The 27778-nt window shown below is 30.4% G+C and overlaps 4 protein-coding genes and 1 non-coding gene across 6 annotated transcripts; 1 reads left to right on the top strand and 4 right to left on the bottom strand.

Moving 5' to 3' along the window:
* Window positions 1-263: 263 nt before the first annotated feature.
* On the top strand, window positions 264-3958 carry LOC115709573 (uncharacterized). 2 transcript variants are annotated; one of them, XM_030637704.2, is made up of 11 exons: window positions 264-438; window positions 525-617; window positions 726-790; window positions 1805-1859; window positions 2303-2392; window positions 2465-2549; window positions 2645-2740; window positions 2862-3046; window positions 3139-3227; window positions 3498-3597; window positions 3747-3958. In XM_030637704.2, exons 1-11 carry the CDS (start codon window positions 388-390, stop codon window positions 3789-3791), a joined length of 954 nt encoding a protein of 317 aa, XP_030493564.2. In that variant the 5' UTR covers window positions 264-387; the 3' UTR covers window positions 3792-3958. The 2 variants fall into 2 exon arrangements, with proteins under 2 accessions (XP_030493564.2, XP_030493566.2); XM_030637706.2 differs by lacking the exon at window positions 726-790 and having other exon boundaries at window positions 304-438.
* A 3703-nt stretch (window positions 3959-7661) lies between these two features.
* On the bottom strand, window positions 7662-10509 carry LOC115709569 (uncharacterized). Its single transcript, XM_030637700.2, has 5 exons — window positions 10212-10509; window positions 10071-10120; window positions 9324-9450; window positions 8548-8652; window positions 7662-8456 (listed from the first exon to the last, which is right to left on the bottom strand). Exons 1-5 carry the CDS (start codon window positions 10462-10464, stop codon window positions 7834-7836), a joined length of 1158 nt encoding a protein of 385 aa, XP_030493560.2. The 5' UTR covers window positions 10465-10509; the 3' UTR covers window positions 7662-7833.
* Window positions 10510-15532: 5023 nt separating this feature from the next.
* On the bottom strand, window positions 15533-21532 carry LOC115709581 (protection of telomeres protein 1b-like). The gene is made up of 10 exons (XM_030637714.2): window positions 21248-21532; window positions 20245-20381; window positions 19039-19228; window positions 18344-18408; window positions 18133-18218; window positions 17246-17527; window positions 17073-17149; window positions 16905-16963; window positions 16370-16519; window positions 15533-16049 (listed from the first exon to the last, which is right to left on the bottom strand). Exons 1-10 carry the CDS (start codon window positions 21369-21371, stop codon window positions 15828-15830), a joined length of 1392 nt encoding a protein of 463 aa, XP_030493574.2. The 5' UTR covers window positions 21372-21532; the 3' UTR covers window positions 15533-15827.
* LOC115711836 (small nucleolar RNA snoR113) lies at window positions 20980-21090 on the bottom strand. Its single transcript, XR_004010704.2, has one exon. It is a non-coding gene; the product is annotated as a small nucleolar RNA snoR113 (small nucleolar RNA).
* A 1035-nt stretch (window positions 21533-22567) lies between the features above and the next one.
* Window positions 22568-26316, bottom strand: LOC115709574 (phenylacetaldehyde reductase-like). Its single transcript, XM_030637707.2, has 6 exons — window positions 26193-26316; window positions 25377-25546; window positions 24528-24719; window positions 24151-24313; window positions 23155-23338; window positions 22568-22712 (listed from the first exon to the last, which is right to left on the bottom strand). Exons 1-6 carry the CDS (start codon window positions 26314-26316, stop codon window positions 22568-22570), a joined length of 978 nt encoding a protein of 325 aa, XP_030493567.2.
* Window positions 26317-27778: the final 1462 nt, after the last annotated feature.

Here is a 27778-nt window from a genome sequence, read left to right on the forward strand (position 1 = left end):
CTTTGAGTAAGTCGGCCGAACACTAGCTCCGGTGGTGGCAATGTGTGTATTGTAGAGAGAGAGAGAGAGAGAGAGAGAGAGAGAGAGAGAGAGAAATCCGAGAGATAGAGAGAGAGAAAGTGTTATGAATATTTTTTGGTTTGTTTTAGGGGTAAAATTGTAAGGGAAAAATGTTTTAAGTATAGTTTTCATAATGTAAAAAATGCTAGCATAGTTTTAGTCTATTATATATTTTTAAGCATATATTGTCAAATTTCCGAAATGAGTGATAATAACAAAGTTATTAAAATTGTTTTCAATTTTAAAAAAAAAATAATAAAACAAAAGTTTAAATAAGAAATACAATTTCCAGTTTTCTTCTTCTTCTTCTTCTGGAGACTGAAATCAATGGCGATTGAGCTCAAACTTTCCCATGCCAATCGAATCTACCGACCTTCAGTAACTTCTCTTTATCATATTCTCAATCTCAATCCTAACGATTATCATACTTAACAATGACTGTAAATGTCAATTTTGAGTTGCAGGAACCTCTTGAAGGAAAAATCATCGTCAACTCTCCTTCTACGATTTCTCACTATGGTATTCGCATCACTGTCAATGGATCCGTCAATCTACAGGTGAGTTTAAGCTATCTCTGATTGTTCATCGGGAAAATGCAAGAAAATATCGGTTTAAGAGTTTGAATTCTAGATAAGATATTTATAGTAATTTTTATTGTGTTTAAGGTTCGTGGAGGATCAGCAGGTGTTATTGAGTCTTTCTATGGTGTTATTAAGCCTATACTCATTGTGTAAGAACTTTTTAACTCATTTTCTATTGTATAGTGGAAATTTTTTGTAGAAGTTAATTTTTAGAGAGAGAAGCTCCTCACTGTTGTGAGTTGTTGAAGATTGAGAGTTTGGGTTGTAGTTGGGGTTTGGAAAAGGAAGAGATGAAGGGTGATTGTTTCAAAGGGGCAATTCTCAATGCATCTGAGGAGGCTAGTCTTTGATTTGCTTACTCCTGTAGTTAGTGTTAATCTCAATTTGAAGTAGAGATTGAGGTTTGATGGGCTCTTCTGCTTGTTGGGGGATGCTCATCAATCATCATGGTATACACTTTCGTGTACTAGCTAAAGTTTTTTCTTTGATCATCTTCTCGAACTGAAAGTGGATGTATGATCATCTTTTGATCTGAATGAGTATAAATTGTTTCGTGTTCCATTTTTTTTAGTTTTATGTTTTTATTGTTACGATTATTTTTGTTGATACTTCAATCTTTGTTGAGTCTTTCTGGGTGTTGAGACAGTTACAGCTACTGCGACTGCACTATTCCATATTTTAAAACCCAAAACTTGAAACTCGAAACCTTGGAATTAGGAATTTCAATTGCTTCATTTTTTAAGTAGCTGTTAGTGAGTGCTCATGTTAAATGGTTCTTGTACATAAATTTGGATGACTTGACTAGTCCGACTATACCTTATCTGAATTAAAAAGCCCTTGAAAATTTATCTAATTCGATATCGATGTCCTGGCTTTGGCTTTTAATGATCGATGGCTTTATTACATTCATGACTTTTGAAAGGTGATAATAGAGTTAGTTTGGTTTCAATCTCAGAGTAATGTTGACAGATCTTTTCTCAAGTTTGTGTTGTTTGTATGTTTACTTAAGATGAGTTAATTCTAGGATCAAGGCAGTACTAGCTTGAGATATTAAATTTAGCTCTGTTCAACAACTTATGTTATATGTTATGCTTGTTTATTGATACTTTTCATATCTAGTTTGGTTTGTGTTAACGTCAATTTCTTGTCTAACTTGCGAGCAGGAATAAGAACATTGAGATCAAACCTTCTGGAAAGATTAGTTCCGGAACCACAGAGGTAGTATATTGTGGTGAATTATTTGAATTTGATAATCGCTTTTAAGTTCTAATCTATTTGGTGATGTTCCATTATCACTTACGAAACTATTAGGACCTTATGAATTCAGTTAAAGAACGGTTTGTTGTTACATTTAAATGTTTCTAATGGTGTAGTTCTTATTTTATGATGATGTTAATCTCTTATAATTACAGTATGCTAATTCTTAATTGTTCTCTTGTAGTTAGCAAGAAATAACATTTCTTTGTATGATATTTGGTTCGTCGCATCTTGTCTTAAACCAATATACTTGATCTTGATGTCGTTGTCATTTATTCTCACCTTTCTTTAATAGATACTAAAATCATGATGGCTGCAAACTCCCCATTCCTTCCATAATCTTGATGCTGTTTCGAGTTGATTGTAAATTCACCTCATGTTATTTCTGTTTGTTGCCTGTACAGATACCATTTTCTCTGTACCTCAAGAAGGCAGGAGAAAAGAACTTAGAAAGATTCTACGAGACCTTCCATGGCGCCGATATTAGCATTCAGGTGAATATTGAGAAGTGCAATTCTTCACTGTTTTACCTCATTAATTAATGACGACTAAAAAATCTTTTAAAGTATTTATTAACTGCAGATTTGATGAGAGGATACCTTCATAAATCATTATCTACAACAACAGAGTTCATTATTGAAAGTGACAAAGGTAGTTTTGCACTTATGATTTAATTTTTTCATCTTGATAATTTGTTTTCATCCAAATAACTGAAAGATCCTTTTTTTTTCCGGAAACTTTGTTAGATGATCTTCTAGCAGGACCAGTTGCTCCTGAGATGGTAATCTTTTACGTTACTCAAGACACTCAAAGACACCCGCTTCTTCCCGAATTAAAATCTGGTTTGTTTCTTACCTCCATCATATTATGTTTTGTCTTGTAAGAATAGGTAGTTCATATTTGTATGGAAAATTGTAAGTAGATAATCCTACCGCACCGCTGACAAGTGGTCGCACTTGATAGGTGGATTTCGGGTGACTGGAAGAATGTCTACTCAGTGTTCTTTGTCAGATGCCATTACTGGTGAACTAACAGTGGAATCATCTGCAGTTCCCATTAAATCCATTGATATACAATTGCTTCGTGTAGAGTCAATTCTTCTTGGTGAAAAAATTATTACCGAAACATCTCTTATTCGGACTACTCAGGTATGCAACACTTTCTTCAAAGGAACTTAAACTGAAATCACATATATTCTGAAATCACATATAACTGAATATATGTTTTTGTTTCTTTTTAGATAGCAGACGGAGATGTATGCCGGAATCTGACTTTGCCCATTTACGTTTTACTTCCCCGCCTTTTAACATGTCCAACAATCTTAGCAGGGTAAGTTACTATTAACTAATAGGTTGCCAAATATGCATATTGTTCTTAATTTGTTTCTTTTTTTTTTTTTACGAACTTCACTTTATCAATCGCAACATGCAACACGCCTTCTGTTCATGTAAGTTAGGCTCGCGTATTTTTCTCAAACTTTGCTTCAATAACGTAACTTGCAAATTTGCGATGCATCTTATTTTACCATCTCATGTGAGCTCTGTTTTCATGTTTAACATAATAAGTATTGGCTAATTTCGGATTGAATCACTTCTGCAGTCCATTCTCAGTTGAGTTCAAAGCTTCAATAGTCATAACCTTTCAGTCAGAGCTCTCCAAATTACACTCAAAGTCTGATCCCAGAACTCCGAGATTGTGGGTAAGCATCATATCGATGATATGTACACACAAAATATGCACTAAAACATTACGCACATAACATTATTTTTAAAATAGTAAGAGTTATCTTAAATAAATGAAATCAATTGGTAACATTTCGGCATCCTAACTGTTCTTTGTATACTCCAGACAGCAATGGAGACTTTGCCCCTTGAACTTGTACGAACAAAGTAAGATATGTTGAAGAAAAAAGGATGTAATTGAAGACCCATTGTAAGTCTAGATTTTTCAAAGACTAAACATCAATTTTTGTAATGTTTTCTGAGCTTATTGTACATAAATTTTAAATATAGAACATAAGGATTTAAAAGCTTCAATATAAAGTTCAGATTGAGGACTAATATTCCTGTGTGATGTTTAGTTATAAAATCACGAAACTAAGTGCATGTAATGCCTCATAAAGAATAAATTCGGGTACTGGAACAACTCCGGTGGTTGAAACTGTGAACCGCCGAGGTTGTTGATAACTTACACAACAAGGGTGAATAGAAGTTGCTGTGCTCGAATCCAACCCAGCAGTGGTGTTTGTTTTGTACACTTTTGAGACAATGTTTCGCCGAGTGCATGTATATTTTGTTGATTACTTTTTTCTTAATGCAACTATCCCATCATATTTTACGGGGAATTAGCGAGGAGTGCTCTCTCCATTTCCATCTCCATTAAGGATTTTAATTTTCATACCTGCATATTTCCCATCGGACATGGAATAGAGAATCTCCTAACGGGGCGGGGACGAGGGAATCTGCATTATAATTTACCACTCACAGTACCTTGGGTATCTTTACAAACTAAAATTTGACTAAGTGTAAAATACATCCACCATGAAAAAACAATGAAAAAAATTAAAATGTTACTATTTCTAACTGCATGCAAATAACACATGTGTCCTCCAAAGCTTGGGAGATTATCATCATTTTCAAATAATTTAAACAATAAAGGCTTTTTTGTAAGATCAGAGTTCCAACTTTGAGTTGTCTTTTGAACTGACTTCTTCAACAGGTTTTTCGATACTACCTCGACAGGAATCATTACCTCATATCCATAAGTTAGTGAGAATTTTTAATCGTCTAACCATTGCTTTGAGGGTGGTAAAATTGTTTTCCTTTTTTTTTTTGACAATAAGTGTGTTCATATCATTCAAAAACAAACTAGACCTCTCGGTCATTACATAAAAGGTCCACCGGAACCGATTCAATCAGAATAGAACTGTACAACTTGTGAATAAAAGCCCAGTTAGCCACATTATGGGCACTAAAATTACAAGTTCTACTAACATACACAAAATTACAACAAATCTCTACAATGTCTTAATATAAGCTTATAGAGCATACCCAATCTCTACAAACTTAAGCTGGATAGACAAAGTCTCCTAGCTTCTTCAATGTTATAGGTTGCTAAAGAATTAGTTTTTGCCCCATTTCGTCAAATTATCAACCACGTGACATTGTTCCGAACTTTGGCGAGCATGCAAATGAGATCTAAAGACCTATTGTTTAGGTTGATACACATCTCTTAACATATGGAGCTTATTTGCTGCCCTAATAGTGATAGGAAAATTTGATTTTTTATACTTACATATACCTAATATTTTATCCCTAAACTAATACATATCACCATTGAAAATATATGACCACTTTATCTAAAACTCAAAAATACCCCTCTCAAATTTCCCATACTTTTTTTTAGTGCAAAAACATAAAAAAAAATTGGTAGTCTGATGGGGTCCGATGGTGGTCCGATGGGTCCGATATGGGGTCCGATTGTGTTCGATGTGGGGTCCGATTGTGTAAATGGGGGTGATGTAAATGGGGAGTATTTTAGGGATATCATAAAAGTTGTCATATCATACAAATATTAGTTATTATTTGTTTAGAAATTTTTTTTTAACCAAATGTAAGCATAAAAAATCAAATTTCCCTAGTAATATCACAAGGCTTTCTTCATAGATTAATTTGAGAGGGAAATTTGATATTCTATACTTACTCTTTTTTTTTTTTCAATTTTTCTGGGCTTTTAAGGGGTCGGGTCCGATGAGGCCCGATGCCCGTCCGATGGGGCATTTTTTGGGTTTTTGAAGTCGGGTCCGATGGCCCCGATGCCAAATTTTTGGGGTCCGATGGGTTTTTTTGGGTTTTTGAAGTCGGGGGCTCGATGCCCGCCCGATGGGGTCCGATGGGCGACCTTAAAAACCCAAAAAAATTGAAATTTTTGCACGGCATCGGACCTTCTTCTTCTCCGGTGGTGTTCGGCCGACGTGCGTGCGTGGGTTCGGTCGAGATGGTGGGCGTGGGATCGATTCGTGGATGATGCTTTGGGTCTCCGTCGGCGTCTCGGTCGGAGTGGTGCGGTTGTGGGTCTCCGTCGGACTGGTATCAATAGGAGGTGGGGCTCGACTAGTGGTGGGCGGTGGGGGGTTCGGTTCGTGCGAAGTGGGCAGAGAGAAGGGAGAGGGTTCGGTTGAGAGAGAAGCTAGAGAGATAGAGGAAGAGAGAGAGTTTGGGTGTTGTTATGTGAGGGTTATTCTTGGGTTTTTGATAAAAGTGTCATATATTTTTTGTTTTGTAATGTATTGGTTTAAGCATAAAATATTAGGGTTTTTAATGTATAGTTTTTCAAATTTCCCATTTGAGAATATTTTTTTTTTACGAAGTGATTAAAAACACTCATGAATTTACGACACAAATATTCGCAACCGGCGCTGAAACCTCCTCAAACCAGGATAGCTCATCGTCTGACCGCAGAGCATGCTTTGCCAAACCATGGGACGCTAAATTCTCAGAGCGAGTCACATGGGACAAAGTTGCCCCTAAAAATTTAGACAATAAAGCTATAACATCTTCAAACAATGCTCATAGCTCATTGAAATATATATACATGAAAAATAGCAGAAAATCAGAATAAAACTTTTATTAAAAAATTATCAAATTAACCCGAATCTACCAAACAACAAGAACTAAGCAACCCAAACCCCACTAAAAATTATACCCTTTGGCTAGTAGCAATGAATTATAACACTCTACTTCATAACCTTCTTAAAGTCACTATACCTTACTAAGACCATATCATCTAAAATAAATTTTAGTATGTGATTTAGTAAAAAACAATGAACATAAACCCTACCATATATGTATAATGAAATTACCACTTGATCCATTTCTATTATATCAATAATAGAAGTTGACTGTCTTGTTTGATAAAGATCTTCCAGAAATAATTGCGAAAACTTCTAAGCTTTCTTGATTGACATTATCAACAGGATAAACACTATTATTTGACTCTATTGGAGTTGACTGCATTTTAAATAAATTATAATATACTTAAAGTAGTATTAAGATAAATAGATGTAAGAGGAAAGGAAAACTGTAAGTAATATATATCTTAATGCTTTCTTAATACTATATATAGCTATTCATATTAGTATCTTTCAATACAATAAAAAATAATAAAACCCATACTTATTAAGCTTTATTGTCCATTTATTTCAGCATTTTATAGGATAAAATCAAAAAATTTCAATTCATTATTAATGTCTCCTATCTCCCATTAATGACGAAATTCTCACATTTATAATTTACACAATAAAACAATATTATTTTATATATCTATATATGGTAAAAATTATATTTATAGTTAATATAATTAATTAAAATTAACTAATATAATCACAATCTAATTCAACTTAATTATTTCTTATTTATTATCTATATAGATGGGTTGGAGTACCAACATCATAACCAATACTAAAATCTTCTAATTATTTTAGCCATTCAATTTACTAAAAAAACCATTCATATTAGTATCTATCTCTACAAGAAAAAATAATAAATTTAATACTTATTAACTTTTACTACCCAATAATAGAATAAAATCAAAAATATCCCTAATTCACTATTAATGTCCCCACCTCCCATTTATAATTTTTACACCAGAATAATATTATGTTATATACAGTGAAACTCATGTAACATAATTTCACAGCCTATGTTCTAGGATAGGGACCAAAGCATTCGGTTCATTTGGCTGTTCATAACTAAGACAATAAAATTTGGAATATGAAGTATTTTTTATGAACAAGAAAGCAATCTCATCAACACAATCAATCAATAATAGTAAGACTAGAATGATTAGAAAATTCAAATAAGTATATAGAACTGTCATCATTTCATACTTAGAAAAATATCATTTTAGACAGCCACTTGAAAAGACTTAAGACACTTTACTCAGCCGAAAACTCGAATAACATGGTGTGCTTGTACTTATCGCCGGGCTGAACAACAACCGAGGGGAAGTTTGGCTGGTTTATTGCATTTGGGAAACCTTGTGTTTCCAAACAGAGCCCCGAATGCTTTCCATAAACCGCTCCTCCTTTTCCTTTGACCCCATTGACATAGTTTGCGGTATAGAATTGAACCCCGGGAGCATTGGTCCACAAGTTGAGGACCCGTGAGCTTGATGGGTCCTTAACTTTTGCAGCGTGTTTCAGGCCTGATTTTTCTTCCCCGAGATCAAGAACATAGTTATGATCGTATCCAAGACCGACCTGTTGGATATCATCACCAATCCTCTTCTCAGAAGTGAAATCAAAGGGAGTTCCTTTCACGGGAAGTATTTCACCTGTCGGGATACTGGTTTGATCCACCGGAGTATAATTGTTCGCCCATATCTGGATTTTATGGTCCAGTATGCTCCCCGAGTTATGACCAGCTAAATTCCAGTAGGTATGTTGTGCTAAGCTGATTGGTGTGGCCTTGTTTTCACACATTGCTTCCATGTCAAGTTTTAATGTTGTGCTCGATGTAAGTGTGTAAGTTGCAGTAACGGAAACATCTCCCGGGTAACCTACAACCAAGAAAATCACAAAAATGATTAAAGGGGTTTGGTTAAAGTGATAGAGAAACGAGATTAAAACACGAAAAAACATGGATTTTACCTTCCTCGCCATCACAACTGTGATACTTGAAAGTAATGTGAGGGTTTTCGCCTTTTTCATGTTCAACAACTTCCCATATCTTCTTATCGAACCCGTTCTTCCCACCTAAACACAGTAAAGAGTAACAGTACACATTGGAAAATCAATTGAGAAGACCTAACTGAAGCAAAACACAATAAAATTTTTGATATAGCTTCTGTTCCATCATTCGGTCTAGTAATGTGGTCTTAGAGGAATATCCCGAAAAACATGATGCTCAGAAAATAATTTTCTACCATTCCAGGCAAACTAATCCAAACAAACAGGCAATCCTACACCTAACCATATTGAGATACTTGTAAAACAACTATAAGAAATAGAATACAAGATTGTCCAAGATCCTAAATTTATTATGTCTGCAGAAATTTACAAGAGTATATAGTTTCATACATACCGAAGAACATGATAAGCACATAAGCTTTGTTCTCTGTTTTGATAGTTTTTCTGTTAGGAAGTTAGTTGTAGATTGCCCTTAGTTAGATAAAGTAATGAAGGGTTTGTAAATAAGCGCAGCCGAGAGTGACTGAAGAGCGGGACCGAGAATTGTATTGGTGAGTTATTTTGACTATTGGGAAAGGGGGAACCTCTTGAATCAACTCAGTGTAACCATTATTGGGTTCAGTCTAATAACCAATCAATTGTTGATACAATCCATAGAAATTTCATGTAAGGTTTTGTGTTTTATGAGCTAGAATTGTACTAATATTATGACAACAAAATAAGATGAAATTTCATACCATGGAGACTGTTTGGAGGGTTGTTGATTGGTAGAGAGTATTCCACTCCATTCAGAGTAAACTTTCCATGTTTGATCCTATTGGCAACTCGGCCAACAATGCTTCCAAAATAAGGAGCAACACCATTCTAATCACACATACATTGTACAAACAATCATGAAATTATTCAATGAGATCAATCGAAAACAAGATTTACAGCTCTATTCAATATATATAAAATAAATCAACATTGAAAATACAATTTCGTACTATGTATTTAACAAAAGTTATCAATCAAACTCTTTATTTTGTTCAATGGCAAATCAGATCTTGTATTTTAGAAAATGGTACAAAATAATACCCGAACTCAAATTCTTTTTTAATATAACTAACCCGAAGCCAATATAAACAATCTTGTCATAACACATCCTCCTAAGCTATTAAGTTTTACTTTGACGAAAATCGAGCTCAGTGTATTATTTTTTACTATTTTGAAAATTACAAGACCCGAATAGTCATTTAACAAAACACAAGATCCAATCAACAACTTTCTCAAAAACACTAAGTCCAAAATAATATTTCCCTTTCTTTTTCTTCCTCTTTTCATAGATCAAAACTAAAAAGGGGCTAAAACCTCTAGCATTGGGATGCCTCATTACAAGTAATCAATCCATAATTCAACCAAATCCAAACTCAAAACTCAGAAGAACTCAAAAACCAAAATCAAAATCACAACGAACTAAAGCCAGAAAGATATATTCTTTTTACCAAATACGGCTCGATGGAATCGAATCCAAGAACAACATCACCCAATTTTCCTTCAAAATTCAAAGATAAACAAATCAACAAGAAATTAAATATAACACAATCAAAAAAGTGAAATTTACGTATTGGGTATGAGAAAGTAACCATCTTTATCAGGAACAGAGAGGGAGGTGATTGTGCAGCCATAGTTGGTGACCAAAACACATATATTTCCATTGTTGAGTTCAAAGATTTGAGCTTTATTGTTGGGATCAGCCATTGGGAATGAATTTTTGGTAGAAAATGATAAATGTGTTAAGGGAAACCAAAAGAAAAAGGTGGTAAGCGATATGAGTGTGAGAGAGCTTAGTAAGACCACAATGGATGCGAGGTTTCTGGGTTTTGTGACAAGTGGCATCTAAGCTAGTAAACTACACTAAAACACTTTTATTATTATAAAGGGTTCTTATAACACAAATAAAATTATAGTCTAATTGGTTTTTTATTTTTTGAAATAAAATATAATTTTGAGGGATACTTTTGTAATCTAATTTTATTGGTGAGATGTATTTACAATAAAAGAACTTGTATTTGAGATATTATAAAGTGTATTCAAAAAGAGAGATATTAGAAAGTGTATTAATCTTTTGGGAAGAATTTATAAGATTTTCTTTTTACAAAATAATTTATAAAGTACTATTATTATAAAGATAGTGTATATATTTAAAAAAAAAATGCTAAAGGATACTCAGGTTTTATAGTGTCTAGCATTCTTGTGAGGTGTAATATCGTTATTCGTATAATTTAATATTAGATCCTACTTATTTTAATTTAATAAAGATTACAGAGAATTATTAACCACTTATAAAATTCCATTGCATAGTGGTGCTAGATTCTTCAGTATCCCATAACAATACTCTATTTTTGTAGCATATACCAAATTTTACATCATAATAAATATTACTTTTTTTTGTTTACTCTTTTGCTACTCATTATAATGTAATTTTTATATTTTATTTTATATATTAATAGGATTTTTATACACTTTCAATTAAAATTTAATAATTTTGTTGATTTTCTTACACCTTTTTATAAAAATAAAATTAATTTTACCCTTATACAATGGTAAAATTTTGATCAAATATAATTTTTTGACTCATTTCTTGAGGTAAATTTAACACAAATTTTGTACCATTTATTAGAGATGGTCTAACTAGTTGTTAAAAAAATTATTAAAGGTTTGTTGTAGTTTTTCAAAATGGGAACATCAATTTCTATAATTAAAATTAACTTATATAATAATTAAATTTATAGCTTTCCGATGAGTACATAGATACATAAACTTTCAATAGGCAACATATTTAGTATTGAGAAAGAAAAAAAATTCATATCTAGTGTTTATAGACCTAAGAAGTAATTAATTATAATGAGATTGATAATTCAAAAAAATTATATGTACTTTTTATAATTGATAGAGTAATTTGTCTCTTATTTCCATTAGTTGAGGACTTTGATAAAGAATAACTTTTTGAGAGTTACTTTGCCACTTGTAAAAATATATTTTAATAGAAAGATAGTCTGTTATAGGTTTATCTTTTTCTTCTACCCTTACTTTTAAATTGACATAGTAGAACCCTTAGATATCAAAAGCTACTTTTGTTTTCAATCCAATAGTTGTAATCTTGTTGAGGTTTTACATCACTAAAAGTGGGGTGAGAGATTACATAATTAACATATTATAAATTGGTAAGATTTTTTTAAGCTTTTGAGGCCTATAAGTATTTGGTACTAAGGGTGACTAAGCATTATGGCTGAAAATTTGTATTTGTAGATTGTATTCGTGTTGTGTCGAGACTTATATATAATAGGTATATATTTGATATGAACATGATCCGTTTAATAATCGTGTCAGAAAATAAAATTCGAACACGACCCATTTTTAAATGGGTTGACATGACACGATTTGTGTAATCCATTTATAAGCATATTTTGTTTAAACATGTCAACTAATAATACGTTTATGACATACTCGATACGTTTATGACTCATTTATGACCTGTTAAAGTACTATAATAACTTTAAGTATGCAATTAAGAAGTTAGTTTTTTGTTAGCCATGTTAATCCAAATACGATCCATTTATTAAACGGGTTAGACGAGTCAATCCGAACACGACTCGAATCCATTTAAGGCAAACTCAAACCTGCTAACTCTCATGCGGGTTTCGAGTTGTGTTGTCATGTCTGATCCGTTTTGCCGACCCTACCTAGTAACTTTTATAGGTGGTGTTTTATAATTGGTCAACGATATTTCCTAAAAGTTATTATCTTAATTATATCAATAGCAGTATGACACCGAGTAGAGTACTAGATATCAATAATGCTTTTTAGCATTTCTCTTTCTTTAAGGGGTGCTAATAAAGTATGTTAATGAAAAGAAAATAAATTTATTTTATTTTATTTTATTTTCATGATAATAATATTTTGTTTGACTATTATCTTAAGTATGACATTTTAATTGTAAATTTATGTCTTTATGGTGTCAAACATACCAACATGAAATTATATATTAACATATTAATAACACTTAGTAACTTCATATAGTGTTTAACACCTTGAGATGTGTTCTAGTATTTAATGTCAAATATTTTTTTTTTCATCTGATCTTCAATCATATGTAAGAGTAAGACTTATACTAAATGTAATTGAGACTTTTTTTTTTGCTAAAAGAAATTTTATTAGAACCAATGGGTGTTAGCTCCCCCCAAAAAAAAAGGAGAACCAGTAAAGTTAGAGTGTCTAACTCAAGAGCCTAATGCATCCGCCAAATAGTTATCATTTCTGAAAATTCAAAGGAAATTACAATCTAAAGCACTACGACCAGAAAACAAAGAAGAAACATAATCAAAACAACAAGCTTCCATCTTGGTCGTTTTTTATTTTTCGTAGCCTAACAAAGCTTCTTGCTATATGAAAAGAACACTGAGTTCTCTATTCCAAGCTGATTGATCCATGGTACTGCAAAAATTCCAGCACAAGTCTCAGCATCTTAAAAGTATTCGAGAAATTGTCATGGAGACTTAAAAACATCTTTACACAATAAATGTATCTATATTTTCGCAAAAAAAAAAAAAACTTGAGAACACTAAAATTTTCTCACTTTAATGAAAAAATTTGACATAGATTAGAAAATTAAAACACCAAAATTTTTTTGACCCTTAAAGAAGATTTTGCTTAAACGGAAAGAATAATATTTGACAACTTAACTTAAATTTTATATGCCTTAATGAAATAATATATGTAACATTAAAGAGTAAAGTGACAATTCTTATGTTCAAGAAGTTTTTTCTTTCTGGTGTTATTAGAATCTAAGTTCAAGAAATTATTTTTCTTTTAAATATGTCTCACAAAGTTGACTTTGAATTCTTATTTCTTGTTATGTGGAATAAAACTCCCATTTATTTGTTTTTTTTTTTTTTATAAGTTTGAGATATTAATTATATATAACTATTAAATACAAACTAAATTAAATTAATGCATTATTGACTTTGAAAATAGAGATTTTTACACTTGGTGTCCTTTTTTATCCTTTTTTTACTTTTTTGTCAATGCTGGGTTATTTAAACTTTTATACAAGTTTTATTTTTCAATTTTACATTTTCAAAAGTTTCATAATTACAAATATACCTATCCCTATGCTTATGTCATGGTTTTCTCTCTTCTTACACTCCACCACTTCCATAACTCCTCCTTTCTTTTTCTGTTTTTTTTTTATTTTATTTAATTTTTTTTATTTTCTGTTTCTCTTTCCTTGGTTCTTCATTACCACAACCCACGATCATCCCGTCCAAAGCCCTAACCCATGATTTTTCAACCTCTCATCTATGTCACTATCTCCATTATCTTCCATAAGCTCTGTAAGTTGTTCCTCCCACATTGTCTTCTCTTCTTCTATAAATGACCACTACATAGTCGGGTTCGAAGTTACCTTCCCCAGCTAAAAAAATTTCTAAAATTTCTAAGAAACCTCCTACAAATTTATCATTTTATTGAGTTTGTTTTTACAGTAACTATTTTGTTTTTTTTTTTGTCAATGTTTTACTTGTTTATCATGACGGTTTTATGTATTCTGTCATTCTTTTTGTATTTCTTTTATGTATTTTTGTTGATGTTATTTTTGTGTTGTTATTGAGTTATTTTTTAGTTGTTTTTATATTCATCTATTGTTGTAGTTTTTTCTTTGTTGTTTTCTGGTTGTTGTATGGTTGATTATGATGTCACGGTCCCTGTTCCTAGAAAAAATGTATCGTCTTGAACTGATCCAATTGTGTGCGCAGATAGTTGTTGCTTGGAAGTTGTTGCCGGGTTGTTTCCAGATTGCTGCAAATCTGCCTGTGCTGAGTTGTTGTCATCCCAATGCCCATTGCTCTGTACCAAAATTTGTAATGGTTCCGTATCCTGAAATAATGTAAATTATTTATTTGTTTCAATTTCAGAAGTTGCAAACAACTATTTCAATCTGGCAAAACAACTACTAAACAACTCTTTCTAACAACAACATTTGCAGATAACATTTTGATCTGGACGACTATTTTAATCTGTCAAATCAACTATTAAACAACTATTTTAAAGCATTCAGTAATTAATAAGAATAGATTCATCATTTCTCGTTTGCAGATCCCAAACAACCATTATTTTACTGGAAAACAACTTATAAACAACTGTTTGCATATTAAAACTCTGTAGCATATAATTATATGCATTAATATTTGTTTTATGCAAACCGTTGTTGTTTTTTTGTTCAAATTCACCAATATTTTATTATTATTTCAATTTATTCCAGTTTTCCTCAATTAATAACAAATTCTCATTTATGTAGAATAAAAGATTGGAAGATGTTCATGAAGAAATTGTATTACCTTTAATTATTTCTCTGATTCAATCATGGGTGAGTTTCAATGATTACAGATCTCCTTCTCTTCGATTCTTCTCCTCTGAACGCGTTGGGCTTTTGACTGAATGTTGTTTTTGAGTTTTTTTTTTTTTTTGTACAACAATGGAGGTTGGATAATTTTTTTTCCCTTTTTGTATTTGGATTTTCGGGATCTGAGTAGTTTTTCTTTGAGATCTACATTTTTTTAGATATGATTTTCCTAGTTTTGAAATGAAAATGGTTGAAAATGGTTGTTGGGGTCCTACAGCTGGGTCACGAAGAAGGAGGATTCCCTCTGTTTTTTTTTTGGCAGGTATTTTTGTAAATAACAACTTTTAGTTTCTATTTTTGTTTATTTTCTCTATGTAGGTCATAAATGTAAATTTTTTCCATTTTCAGTTTATTATAGAAAAAATCCCTTGAAAATATACTATCACCTATACACAAATATACATAATAATTATCCAATTAATATTTAACGATAATATTAAACTAACACTTTAAATTTACAAAAAAAAAATAATACACTTGAGAAAATTTTGCCAAAATAAAATTACCAATTACCTTTTAGAATAAAATAAGTAACATAAAGTAATGTTAGGTATCATAATACCCTATACAAAATTACAAATGCTCAACACCTTATAACAAAACAAACATATCTTTTATGAAGTAGCAAAAATCATTAAGAGGATTCTACAATATAAATTCAAACCACACTAACTATGCCTAATGGTTGATTTTGTACATGACTATTTTATACCAATTGTCACTAAAAAATAATATTATACTAAATAATTTCTTTCAAACCAACATACAAGGCTATCCAAGGCTAATCCTAATCCTAATCCTAATCAACCACTAATCTAGTGCCATATAATCGATAATGTCGACTTCCCCATTTATCAGATTTATCCAAATAATAAGATTTCAGGCAACATTGCAACCATGGTGGATTTCTAGCACTACCATCTTCCACTTCCTTTCCATCATCATTTGTCGCCACTCCGAGCAATGCATTTCGCTTCCTTGTCAGTACATCGATGGTGGGTTGATCGCCAAAAAGCTTAGTCTGTCATAAGTTAAAAATAATACAATACAATCAATTGAAGATAGTAATTAGAAAAATCAAAATCATTTTGCTAAGTTCTATATTTCCAACAAAAATAAGAGTAGAAGAAAGTATAAAGGCGACAACGGTAATGGTTCAGTCAGGAGTGGCAAAATAGGTTTTTTGCAGGTCAGGACCGTGACCCAAAATTTCCGGGTTGCTATCTGGGTCTTTGCCCCGGCCTGGCCCGACAAAACAATAGGTATGACTATTGGGATTTTAGACACAAGCACAACAAAACCATAATATATTGAATCAAATAAACAGAAACAAGAACTTACACCATCTTTTCCATACAAATAAGCATGAATTCGGGCAGTTGCATCTTCTAAGGTTAGGCGAACTCTGTAAACTCCATTAAAGGAGAAATCTTTAGCCTGCCATGGATACATTGCTACGACCCGTACAACACATAAGAACCTAGCTGTAACCTGTCGGTTATGAAATTAAACAAGCATAAATTAGCTAAGATTGATAATTTAATACAACAAAAATGCATTTGACAGAGCCAATGGAGTTTCACTTGAACAAGAGAAAATGACTAAGATTGATAAGAAAATTTGATAACCTTAACAAATTTTTAGTTTAGTCGATGATAAAACCTTCGATCAGTGTACCTATGTTTGACGTATGAAACCATATTATCCTTAAATGTTCTAGAATTATGTTGATAACTTTAGAATGTCCCAGAGTTAGATTTATTTGGATGGTGATTTATTTGGATGGTTAATGAGAATAAATTCAAAATAGAAAGACAATACGTTACGAGAAGAAGTACACATACGAGTAATCGAATAAAATAACAAAATTTGATACCTCTGGATATGTAAGAACATCCATTAAAGTAACAACCGGTAAATCTTTGTAGTTCACCCCTGCACGACGATAAAACACATAAACACACCATTAGTTCACTCGAGAATAATTTTCAAATGATGAACGGTATAAACAATACATACAGATTAACAAACTCGCAATTAAAACCTGTTATAGGAAAAGTCAATGGAAAGCTCCAGTATGGATTTCGCCCGAATTTCAAACCTTCCCGCTCATTGTATAACCTGAAATAATTGTTATCCAAAGCTTAATTAACGGAAATGTGTGGAACAATCAAACGAGACATGTCATAAGCAACAGTCTTAGTAAAAGCATGTAACCTTTCGCGCTCTAATACAATACGGTCCTTGTCATGAGTATATCTAAACTTTGTTAAAGGCGTAAATGAACCACGCCAGAATCCTCCATTTACATCACAATATACATTGATAAACTTCATCCACTTCCCAATGTGTAGCAAGTGGAGGCCATGCTTCTTGGTACCTTGGTCAAACACCACCCTCAAGACAGTTCCGAGAGTAGGAAAAGTACTTAAGATATCTCTTGACAAATGCAATTGTTCGGGTTGTAGGGGAAGAGGATTGTTCTTTTCATCTTCAAGCCTGGGATTTTACTATTTAGTTAAATAATTAATGATTAATGACATAAGTGAAACAATAAGACTAAGTAATTCATCTAATCTAAGATACACACTAAACCACTCAAGCTAACCTCAAACGGTGGTAACAAATAAACAATAATTGGATATCATTTTCATGGTTTTTTAATTTATAACACATACACACACTTTATACCTATATGTTAAGATCAAGAAAACATCCTTCATAACATTCATTCAGATGGGACAATATAATGTATATGTATATATACTCAAAATCAAAATACTTAGGCACATTTGGATAATTGAGTAAGTGTACTTTGTAGAAATTTTTTGAAGATGAGAACATATCGTACTATTTTTTCTATAAATTTTGCCAAAGTTTTCTTCTCTATTATTTTTCCCTCGTTTGATTTGCTTCTCCCTTTTTATAAACTCACTTTTATGATATGTATTTAGAAAGTGGAGAGGTGAATGGTAAGTAGTTATTATTTATATATATATATAATAAATGAAGAAAAAAAAACGATTCAACACACATGATAATATAGCCAACTATGACCCGAATTTAAGAGCAACAACAACAGAAGTTAAGTAACACTCACTAACCTCGAAGAAATACTACTTGGATGGGCATCAGTTCCATCCCAGAGGAAGCCCATCCATTCGCCTTTAAACTCTTGGACGTGAATTACCTTTGAGAGAGAATATGAAGGGTGAAAGTTGATCAAAAACTTAGTTACATACAAATTTGACAATAATAAGTTAAAGCAAAGAGTATTAAGTAAAGTACAGTTTTAAACATAGTAAAACAAATTACCTTGCAAGCCAAATCAGCAAATTTACCTTCCTTCAGTTCCCTCATCAATGAGAAGTTATTTGAATCTATCATGTATACGACACATTTATGAATATCGCGGTTTTAAATATCTATTATATAATTAGTAAAATCACATAATAGGTACAAAAATTTAGAGTACATAGTTTTAGATACCTACATTATTTTTCTTTTCTTCTATTTTTATATCATCCCATAATTTTTGTTATACTTTTGTTAGCAAAACTAAGCTTGAACATCTACAAATAAAAAAGGTAGCTAATATGAAGGTTCTTCGATGCCGTATAAGAACTTTACTTTATATGTAAACACATTCAGATACCTCTTGCACACCCCATGAATCTAGTAGACTACTAGACTTATGTACGAGCATGTGTGGTTTGTTTAAGAGATTCAACCACACATTTGCCCCTTCTACATAACTAAAAGAAAAATGCCAAGTTAACAAGTTTACCTTGAATCCATGTTTCTCCTTTAATGCAAAATTTAAAGAAAGCTCCTAAGGAAGCCAACTCCCTCAAGTTCTTTTTCTACTAACTTCTATAATATTACAAGTAATTCAATTTCAACTATTAATGTGTCTCTATCATGAATTTTTCATAAGAAAGTTAAATAATTTAGATACTTATAAATAAAGATGGCTAATTTTATAGTTGTGTACCACAAAATTGAGCTACCTTCATCAAACTCAAGATCAATAAACCATTTTCGCAGGCGTGTTATGAGCTTCTTGTCTACATCTCTCTGGATAAATATTGGGTAAGTTTGATAAGGAAGAAACCCTTCACTGTCATTTCTATCGTATATAGCAAAGGTAGAGGACTTCTTATTAAAGATAGCATATACTTCTCCACCATGCGTTTTCATCTGTAAGAATATAACTTCATGTTCAAATACACCACACTTTAAACAAAACCATCTATTCATATCGAAAAAGTTTTTATCCTATGGATGAATCTCTTCTCTCAAGTTCTGTTTCTTTTGTTCCACTAAGTCAAATAGAAATGCAGGTAAATGTATCATAATTACTCTTATGAAAATTTAATTATTTAAAACATAAGAATCCTTTTGAAATGGTGTTACACCTTAATATCAGTCTCATCAGTATAGTTTTTTTTTTTTGCTGAAAATAAAGGGGAACACATGGTGCAGATCCCTTCCCCACCCTTTCGGTAGCTTTGACAATTCTGGGGACCACATGCCAACTATAAAGGTCTTATACCTCATCCTTCCTTAGTTGGGTCATTGGTATGCATCTCGAGGGTTCCCATTCCATTCAGGATGGCGCCGCCACAACAAGTTAGCCTCCCAAAAGGCCAAGCATTATCCCTCCCAATGAAGGGTTGGGTGAGATTCAAACCCTTAACCCAAGCAATGAATGATGCCAATAAAGTTGATTAGTCTCATTAGTATAGTTGACTATGATTTTAGTGGCTAAGTTGTTAAATTCTAAGTTCCTTTAAGTGAGCTATCCTATAGTCCTAAGGTGTTAAAACAGTTAAACAAGTATAAATAAAGGGTTGATTAATTGTAAGGGTGGGGGAATTGTTTTGTTACAAAGTGAGTAAAACATTTACTCGGGGAGACACCAAACTCTCTCAAAAAGTTTGAAACTTTTTAATTTCTCTTTGATATCAATAAAATACCTATTTTCTAACTGTTTCAAGTATTGGATTAGATCAATAGTGTATCAAATAGTACAACAAATGCATATTTTAAACTAGTCTGTTGAAAAACAAATTCTAATATCTATAAAATATGTTCTTCACTCTTCTTTTTCGCCTTTTTTATCAGCAATTCAAGTACTTTAGTGGTTATAAGCTACGCACATTTATGATAATAAGCAAAACAAAAAATAATTACTACTACAAACAAAGTAATACCATAACATTGGAAAGCTGAATTATATCTCCAAATGAGGCTACATGAGGAAGCATTCCGAAATGCTCAGCAAACATATTAACAGGAAGCCCGGGTTTCTCATACGATCCATCAACTATCTTTATTGTGCAGAAACAATCTGCAAAATCATCACACAACACAAATCCAACAAACATACATACATTAAAGAAGAAATTCACAAATCATTATCACACATTTAAATACTGCCAGACCCAACAAAAGCAAAACAAAAGAGCAACCCACATATTAAAATGAATAAATAGGAATCTTCCCCTTGAATTTAGTCACTTAATAAAATCATACTCCTCAAATTATCACCAATATTAACTACTCTCTCTCAACTATAAAAGTTAGTAAGTTATGAGTCTTTTGTTAGACTTAGTTAAATGATTAGCAATTTTATCCCCAAAGTATGACCACTATCCTCGAATTATTAGCAATGTTAAATATTCTCTCTCAACCATAAAACTTAGTAGGTTATGAGCCTTTTGTTAGACTTTGTTAAACGATTAGCAATTTTACTTTGAAAGTATGACCAATATCATATTTTGTCCCCAAACTTTTACCACTTTTACATCTAAGAACTTCTATTAAATAAAAGGAGCACAATTTGGTAGTTGTCAAAATATAATAGTGGCTATAATTTGGGGTTTTCGGACAAAGTACAAGCAATGTTCATAACAAAAACAAAAGGAAGATTTTTTTTGAAAGATTGAGTGGCTCAGATAAAAAAAAACCTTTGCTGCAAAGTCATTCATCATTCTACTACCGACCGACAATGGCGGCGGCAGCAGCCGTAAGTCCGGCCTTTTTTGTCATCATTGCCAATATCTCATTTTTCAATCCAAATACTTATATGATTGCATTCACAAAAACAGGGAAGATATGAAAAATCGAAACTTTTCTGAGTTAAAGGAACTCATTTTACTGTTACAAACAAAACAAAGCTATCTAAATACAGAGAGGGAGAGAGAGAGAGAGTACCAGTTCCTCTAGTTGTCTTAGGGAAACCGCACTCGATGATAACGCCAATCAAGCTAACTTTTTGATTTATAGAAGTAATGGCGTCCTTTATGTCAAGAAACCTATAGTCATCTCTCTCCCCCATTTGCTTTCTCTCTCTAAACCCTAATTTCTTTCTTCTAGGGTTTTGCAGAGACAAAAATGGTATTTTTCTGTATTGGGAGGGAAACAGATGCAGTTTTATATATATATTAAAAAAAAAAAGAAACTTTTTGTATTTACTTTACTAGTGCTTTTACTTCTACATATTTATCTAATGTGCCCAACCCCATAATCTTATTAAATTAAAATCTATACAACTTTTACACTTAAGTGGCGTTTGGTTTGAGATAATGAAATGGAATAGAATGAAAAGAAAACAATTTTTATTCCATTCTTTGGTTGTATAAGAATAGCATTCCAATGGAATGCTCTTTCCACTATTTTGGTGGAATGACTATTCTATTTTAAAAAGAAAGGAATGACCATTCAATGTAACAAGAAAAAAAAATTAATGATTTTTTTATCAATTTTTTTTATGCATTTTAAATTTTATTCCATTCCTATTCTTATTCTCATTCCTATATTTTCATTCATTCCAACCAAACGCCTCCTAAATTATATGATTAAACATAGATTGGGTTGCATGATTTTCGTCTTTATTGGTTTTTGAAGAAAAAAATGTATGTGTTATCTATGTGTCAATAGAGGCCAATTTTTTTTTATAAGATATACATATATTTTTTTTTTTTTTGGTATTTGTTTAATTTATCATAATTTCATCACTAAGAACCCAAACACAAAAATGATTATTTCAAAAAAAAAAAAAATTACAAAAATACAAATTGTATGGAATTTTAAATATCTTTATAATTTTTATGATTTTATTTATAGAAGATATAGTATTTTAGTATATTTTTATATTGTAATCTTATTTAATTTGCTGTTGATTTTTTGTTATTTTTTATTGTTGATATGATGTTGTTTGGATATTATTTTTATGTAGTTTTCTTATTATTTTCATGTTACTTTTATAAAACACTGTAAAAATATAAAATAGTATCTATGAACTTAAAAATATAAAACATTTACAAAAAAATAGTATTTTATGTAATTATCCAAAAATAAAATTCATTAGGTTGAATTAAAGATCAACCTTACTCCATATTTATCAAAAGAATGACAACATTACTAGTTCAAAACAAAAATAAACATATGACATGCATAAAAATAAACACAATTCTTATTTTGTAACAATACAATATTATTTTGACAAAGATTCTATGCCAATTTCTTTTGACTTTAGATGTTGAGGAACCCCTTGTCCTTAAGGGATTCAATAGTGTCTCTCAAAATCACTTCCAATGAAGTGAATTCAATACCCAAATTTCTTGCCTTCTCTTTTGATATTTGATAGAGAGGTGGAAAAGGTTTATCATCTTCACACCTAAAAATAATAAACAAAGAACAATAAACTTCATAGCACAACACTTTAAAAGACAAGAAAATTTTAAAATATAATTGATATATTTGTGGCAAAACTCCCTTAATGTTTATAATTATCATACATGCGATCCTAATCAAAAGAAGTGGCGATAAAAGTACTTTATCTTACGATTTTATTGTAGACGTATCATTTTTTGGTCATTAAGTGTCAATTCAGAAACATGTAACGACCTATTATTAGACTATTTATTAAATAAGCTAAAGAAACATATTGTCACGTATTTTTGAATTGACACTTAACAACTAAAACAGGGTACGACTGCAATAAAATCGTAATATAAAATACTTTCGTCATTAATTTTTTATTAGGATCATATATATGTGTAATAATTGTAAATGTTAAAGGGCTTTCGACGCAAATATCCTAATATAATATAACTTACTTGTCTGGAATGGTTAAAGTTGGGTAAAGTCGATGCAAAATATTCAAAACCTCAGAAACATGCACAACATGTCCAACTACACAATATCTCCCATTAGCATTAGCAACTTCAAATGCTCGAATATGTGCCAATGCAACATCTCTAATATGTACAAATCTATGAACTGCATTAGGGAAAGTTTGTGCTGCACATTCAAAAGTAATTACAATGTTTGTTAAAATTGTTGAAAATAAAGATGAACAAAAACCAGGCTTGGCCTTAGATATAGACAGGTTAGGTCTGTGCCTAAGACCCACTTAGTCCAGGAGCCCAAGAAAAAAAATTTTTCCTTTAAAATTACATATTTTTTTTTTCTAAATAAAGGCCAATTTTTTTTCCTAAGGTCCACTAAATTTCAAGGTCGGGTCTAACTAACACAAATTAACAGAGGAAAACAATGACACACGCTCTACACGGTAAACCTCGTAAAAATAAACTACGTGCAAAATTGAGAAAAATAATTTTCATAATTATATTTCACTAAACAAATGTTATACTACATGTTTTTAGATCTGGATCAAATATAACTTAGATCAGAAACACAATAATAATAACGCTTAAAGTTGTTTTCTATATCTTTAGAGCACTCAATAGCTTGTTTACTTTATCATTTAAAATACATTATCATAATTCTACATTTTTAAAATTTTATTATATTTTATTCATTTCAAATATATAATATTAATATATATATACACCTATCTCCCATACAGAAATCATTATTAAAACTCAAAACAATTAATAAAAAATATTTCGAACAATGAATAGTATTCTATAAATGTAGAGCATGAATAGTTTATTTAAAAAAAATTAAAATGAAAGAGTTTGGAGCATTTATTGTAGCATGTTTTTAGTACGATTTTTTAAATTTTTTTAAAGTTTCTCTATTTTATAGAAGCTGTTATGAGTGCTCTTAATATGTAATGCATAAGAAAAAAATAGTAACAAAAAAAGTACCATTTATTATGTTGCGAACAAACTCCATAGTGACATTAAGAGTTGGGGGTAACATGGGACCGATTGCAAACCCAGGATTAATGGAGACTAAGTCGATCCCATTTTCTTCTGCAAATTTCCAAGCAGCTTCTTCGGCTAAGGTTTTTGAAAGCATATACCAAATCTAGAATAACAAAATTAGTGTTTGTTATAATTAAAAATGATAGTATACATATAAGTTATACACATACACAAATTTGATAAAAAAAAAAAAAAGGTTAACCAATTTTAGTAAAATGAGTCTCGCTTGTTAAAACTTTTTGTCATATAAGTATGCGTCAAGTTTGTTTGTGCACAAAAATCACATATTATTACTCGAATTTAAAATGTTCACAAACCTTTAATTTTTCACATAAAATGGGATCCGAAAACCATGTCTCATCAATCATCACATCTGGTGTCAAAGGTCTCCCATTAAACGAAACTGCAGACATTGAAGATGTGAAAACTACCCTTTTTAAAGAAGGAACTTTTACACATGACCTTAGAACATTAAGTGTTCCTTTTACTGCTGGATCAATTAGTTCTACCTGAAAAAATATAGTGTTAAAGAATCATAATATCCAATATGAAAGTTCTTTGTTAGGTTAGTTATGACAATATGCCTCTCATTAAGATAAAGTAGAATATGAAGTTTAATTTCATTTCTTATAAATTTTTAGAGTAATGTACACATAAAATATGCACTAAAACACTATTTCTAGTGATGTGATAAAACTTTTTTAAACTATAAATTTAGTCTTAATTAGATGTGATTGACTGAAAACAAAAACATTGTCACAACACTGAGTTTGAATTTGGTATTTTGATTCATATTTTGTGTGTACATATTATTATTCATATTCAAGAAATATAGAAAAATGAATAAGCGATGGATAAAAAAAATAAAGATCACATTAGATAATATGTGAAAATTCTCTTCGAAAAAAAATAAACAAATAAATGAAAATTAACTATTTGAAACCTGATTGATGATATAATAATTCGATAATACAACTAAATTAAACATAAGGGAAAATCGAAAAGGGATTATTTCATAAATACACAAAAATAACAAAAAAATTACAAAAATACAGTTGTATGAAATTTTAAATATTTTTACGATTTTTATAATTTTATTTACAGAAAATATAGTCTTTTGATATATTTTTATGTTGTACTCTTGTTAGGGAAAAATAAAAATGAACCTGAGGATTAGTAGTTGTGATAATTGCAGGCGAAGCGGTATGAAAAACGCATTCACAACCATCAACTACAGAATCAAATGATCCTTCTTTCAACAAATCTGCCTCAAACAAATGAAGTCTTTCTTTTGCTCCATCAAGTAACAACAAATGTTGTGTTTTCTTTGAATCATCTACACACAAAAAAGTTATAAACAAATATAATAAAAGAGAATTTAACAATCACTTAAGAAATTCAATCAAAGTATATGGAGATTCTGTGGTAAACCCCTTAAATGTGTTGGAAATAATCCAATTTTTTTTATATATATAACAATTTTATTATAGCTATTTATGATATTTCGTAAACTTTTTCTTAAAAAAATTATAGTATAAATAATAAAATTCAAATGTTTTACAACGTGTATGTTTTCTATATGCACGTAGTTAAACAAATTATTTAAATTATATTTTTAACATGATAAATTATCAAAAAAATTTGCAAAGTGTCTTAATTAAACATTTACAATAAATACTTTTGTATGAATAAAATAAAATTATAATTATCCGGAATCGAAAACACAAGAAAGTAGCAATTACACTTATTTTAGAAAGTCCACTATATCAGAAAGTCCATAATATATATAAATTAAGACAGGTTAGGCTTGTGTCTGGAGCCTATCCCATTTTATTCTTATAATAAAGGCCTAATTTTTTTTCTTAAAATCTATTTCAACTTAGGATTCGACTTATATATTATTCAAAACTCATCATCTCCTTCATAGCAAAATATAGAATAATAATAAAAGTAGAAAATCAAAAGATTAGCAAGTAACTTACTAATGTTACGGACAGAAGTTTTGACAGTGTAACCGCGTTGTAATAAGAGTTTGATTAGATATGATGCTATGTAACCTGATCCTCCTGTTACACACACCACTTTATCATTCTTTGCTCTACTCATCTTTCTTTATGAATTTTATTATTGGTCCAAAAATATTTACTTGCAATTAATATCTATGTAAGAATGTATATATATATAAATATATAGATATATAGAGAGAGAGAGAATGAACTTTGTTCTTATACGAAATTAAAAAAGAGTATTCTCTTTGTTTGATGTACTTTGATTAATGTTAAATGTATTATTCTAAACTTAATTTAATATATTTTTGTTTTTGATAATTAACAACTGGTAGATCAATTCGATCATGATCCAATAAATATTGAGATAAATAAATAGTTTTTATCTCCATAACTTGTTCATAACAAAATTCAATTTCTATATATAGTAAAATTTCTAATTTTCGATAATTAACAACTATGGAGATAAAATAAATAATAGATTTTATCTCCATAATTTGATCATAACAAAATCCAACTTCTCTATATATACAATAAAACATTTATTTAAGAATATATACTTAAAACCAAATAAATTATATTGAGATTATAATTAAATAGAGTTATATTAGAAAATTATTAATTTTACATAAATAAATTTATAAACTATGAATATACGAGATTTAAAAATGTACAATTTAAATGTTATTTTTATTTATAATTATTCTAAATTGAAACTTGATCCTTTTATATTAAATTAAAAGTTATTTTTAAATAAAATATTTTCTCTAGTATATTTAAGATAATGGATTTGATTATTTATTGTATTTATATTTGATTAATCATTAAAAAAAACAATAATTATTGGGCAGCATATATATAGTAGGACAATATAATGTGCATGGAATAAAAGGACGAGCATTACAATAAAATAATTATTTATTGTTTTTTTTTTTTTTTAATTTAGTTCTTTTATTTCTACAAGAAAACTGCCCAAGAAAACAAAAAGCCAATATTTTGTTGGATTTATTGGTCATTGGATTAATTGTCTTTATTGATTGTCAACTATGCTAACAATGATCATTATTCTATGGCTTTTTTGTGTATGTGAATCTTGTATTGGTTATTTTTTGAGGATTCCTTCTTCTTTCTATGTAGTATGTTCATTATTATTTATTTTTCGCTAATTGAGATTCTTTTCCACCGAAATTTGACATGTATTATGTCTTTTCGAACTTATTAGTTTGTTGAAAATTTCTTCAAAATTATTGAAATTTTTTAATTTAAGAATTTTTGTCTAATTCTATTTAATTTTACTAACAGGTAGGTATAGGGGTGATATTTTCGTACATGTCAAAGTTTGAAAAAAAAAATTAAAGACTTTAAAAGTTCAAAGTTCAGATGTATGATTTGCTACATGTCAAAGTTTAGGAAAAATTTAAAAAACATAAGAAGTTTAGGGCTACGATTTGGTCTATATCAAAACTCGAAAAAACAAAATCATAACCTTTATTTTTTAATGAAATTATCATTTCTAAGTAAGAAACTATGCAATGTTTTATAATAAAAATAAGAAGAAGAAA

The sequence above is a fragment of the Cannabis sativa genome, chromosome 3, assembly GCF_029168945.1.
Source record: "Cannabis sativa cultivar Pink pepper isolate KNU-18-1 chromosome 3, ASM2916894v1, whole genome shotgun sequence".
NCBI lineage: Eukaryota > Viridiplantae > Streptophyta > Magnoliopsida > Rosales > Cannabaceae > Cannabis > Cannabis sativa.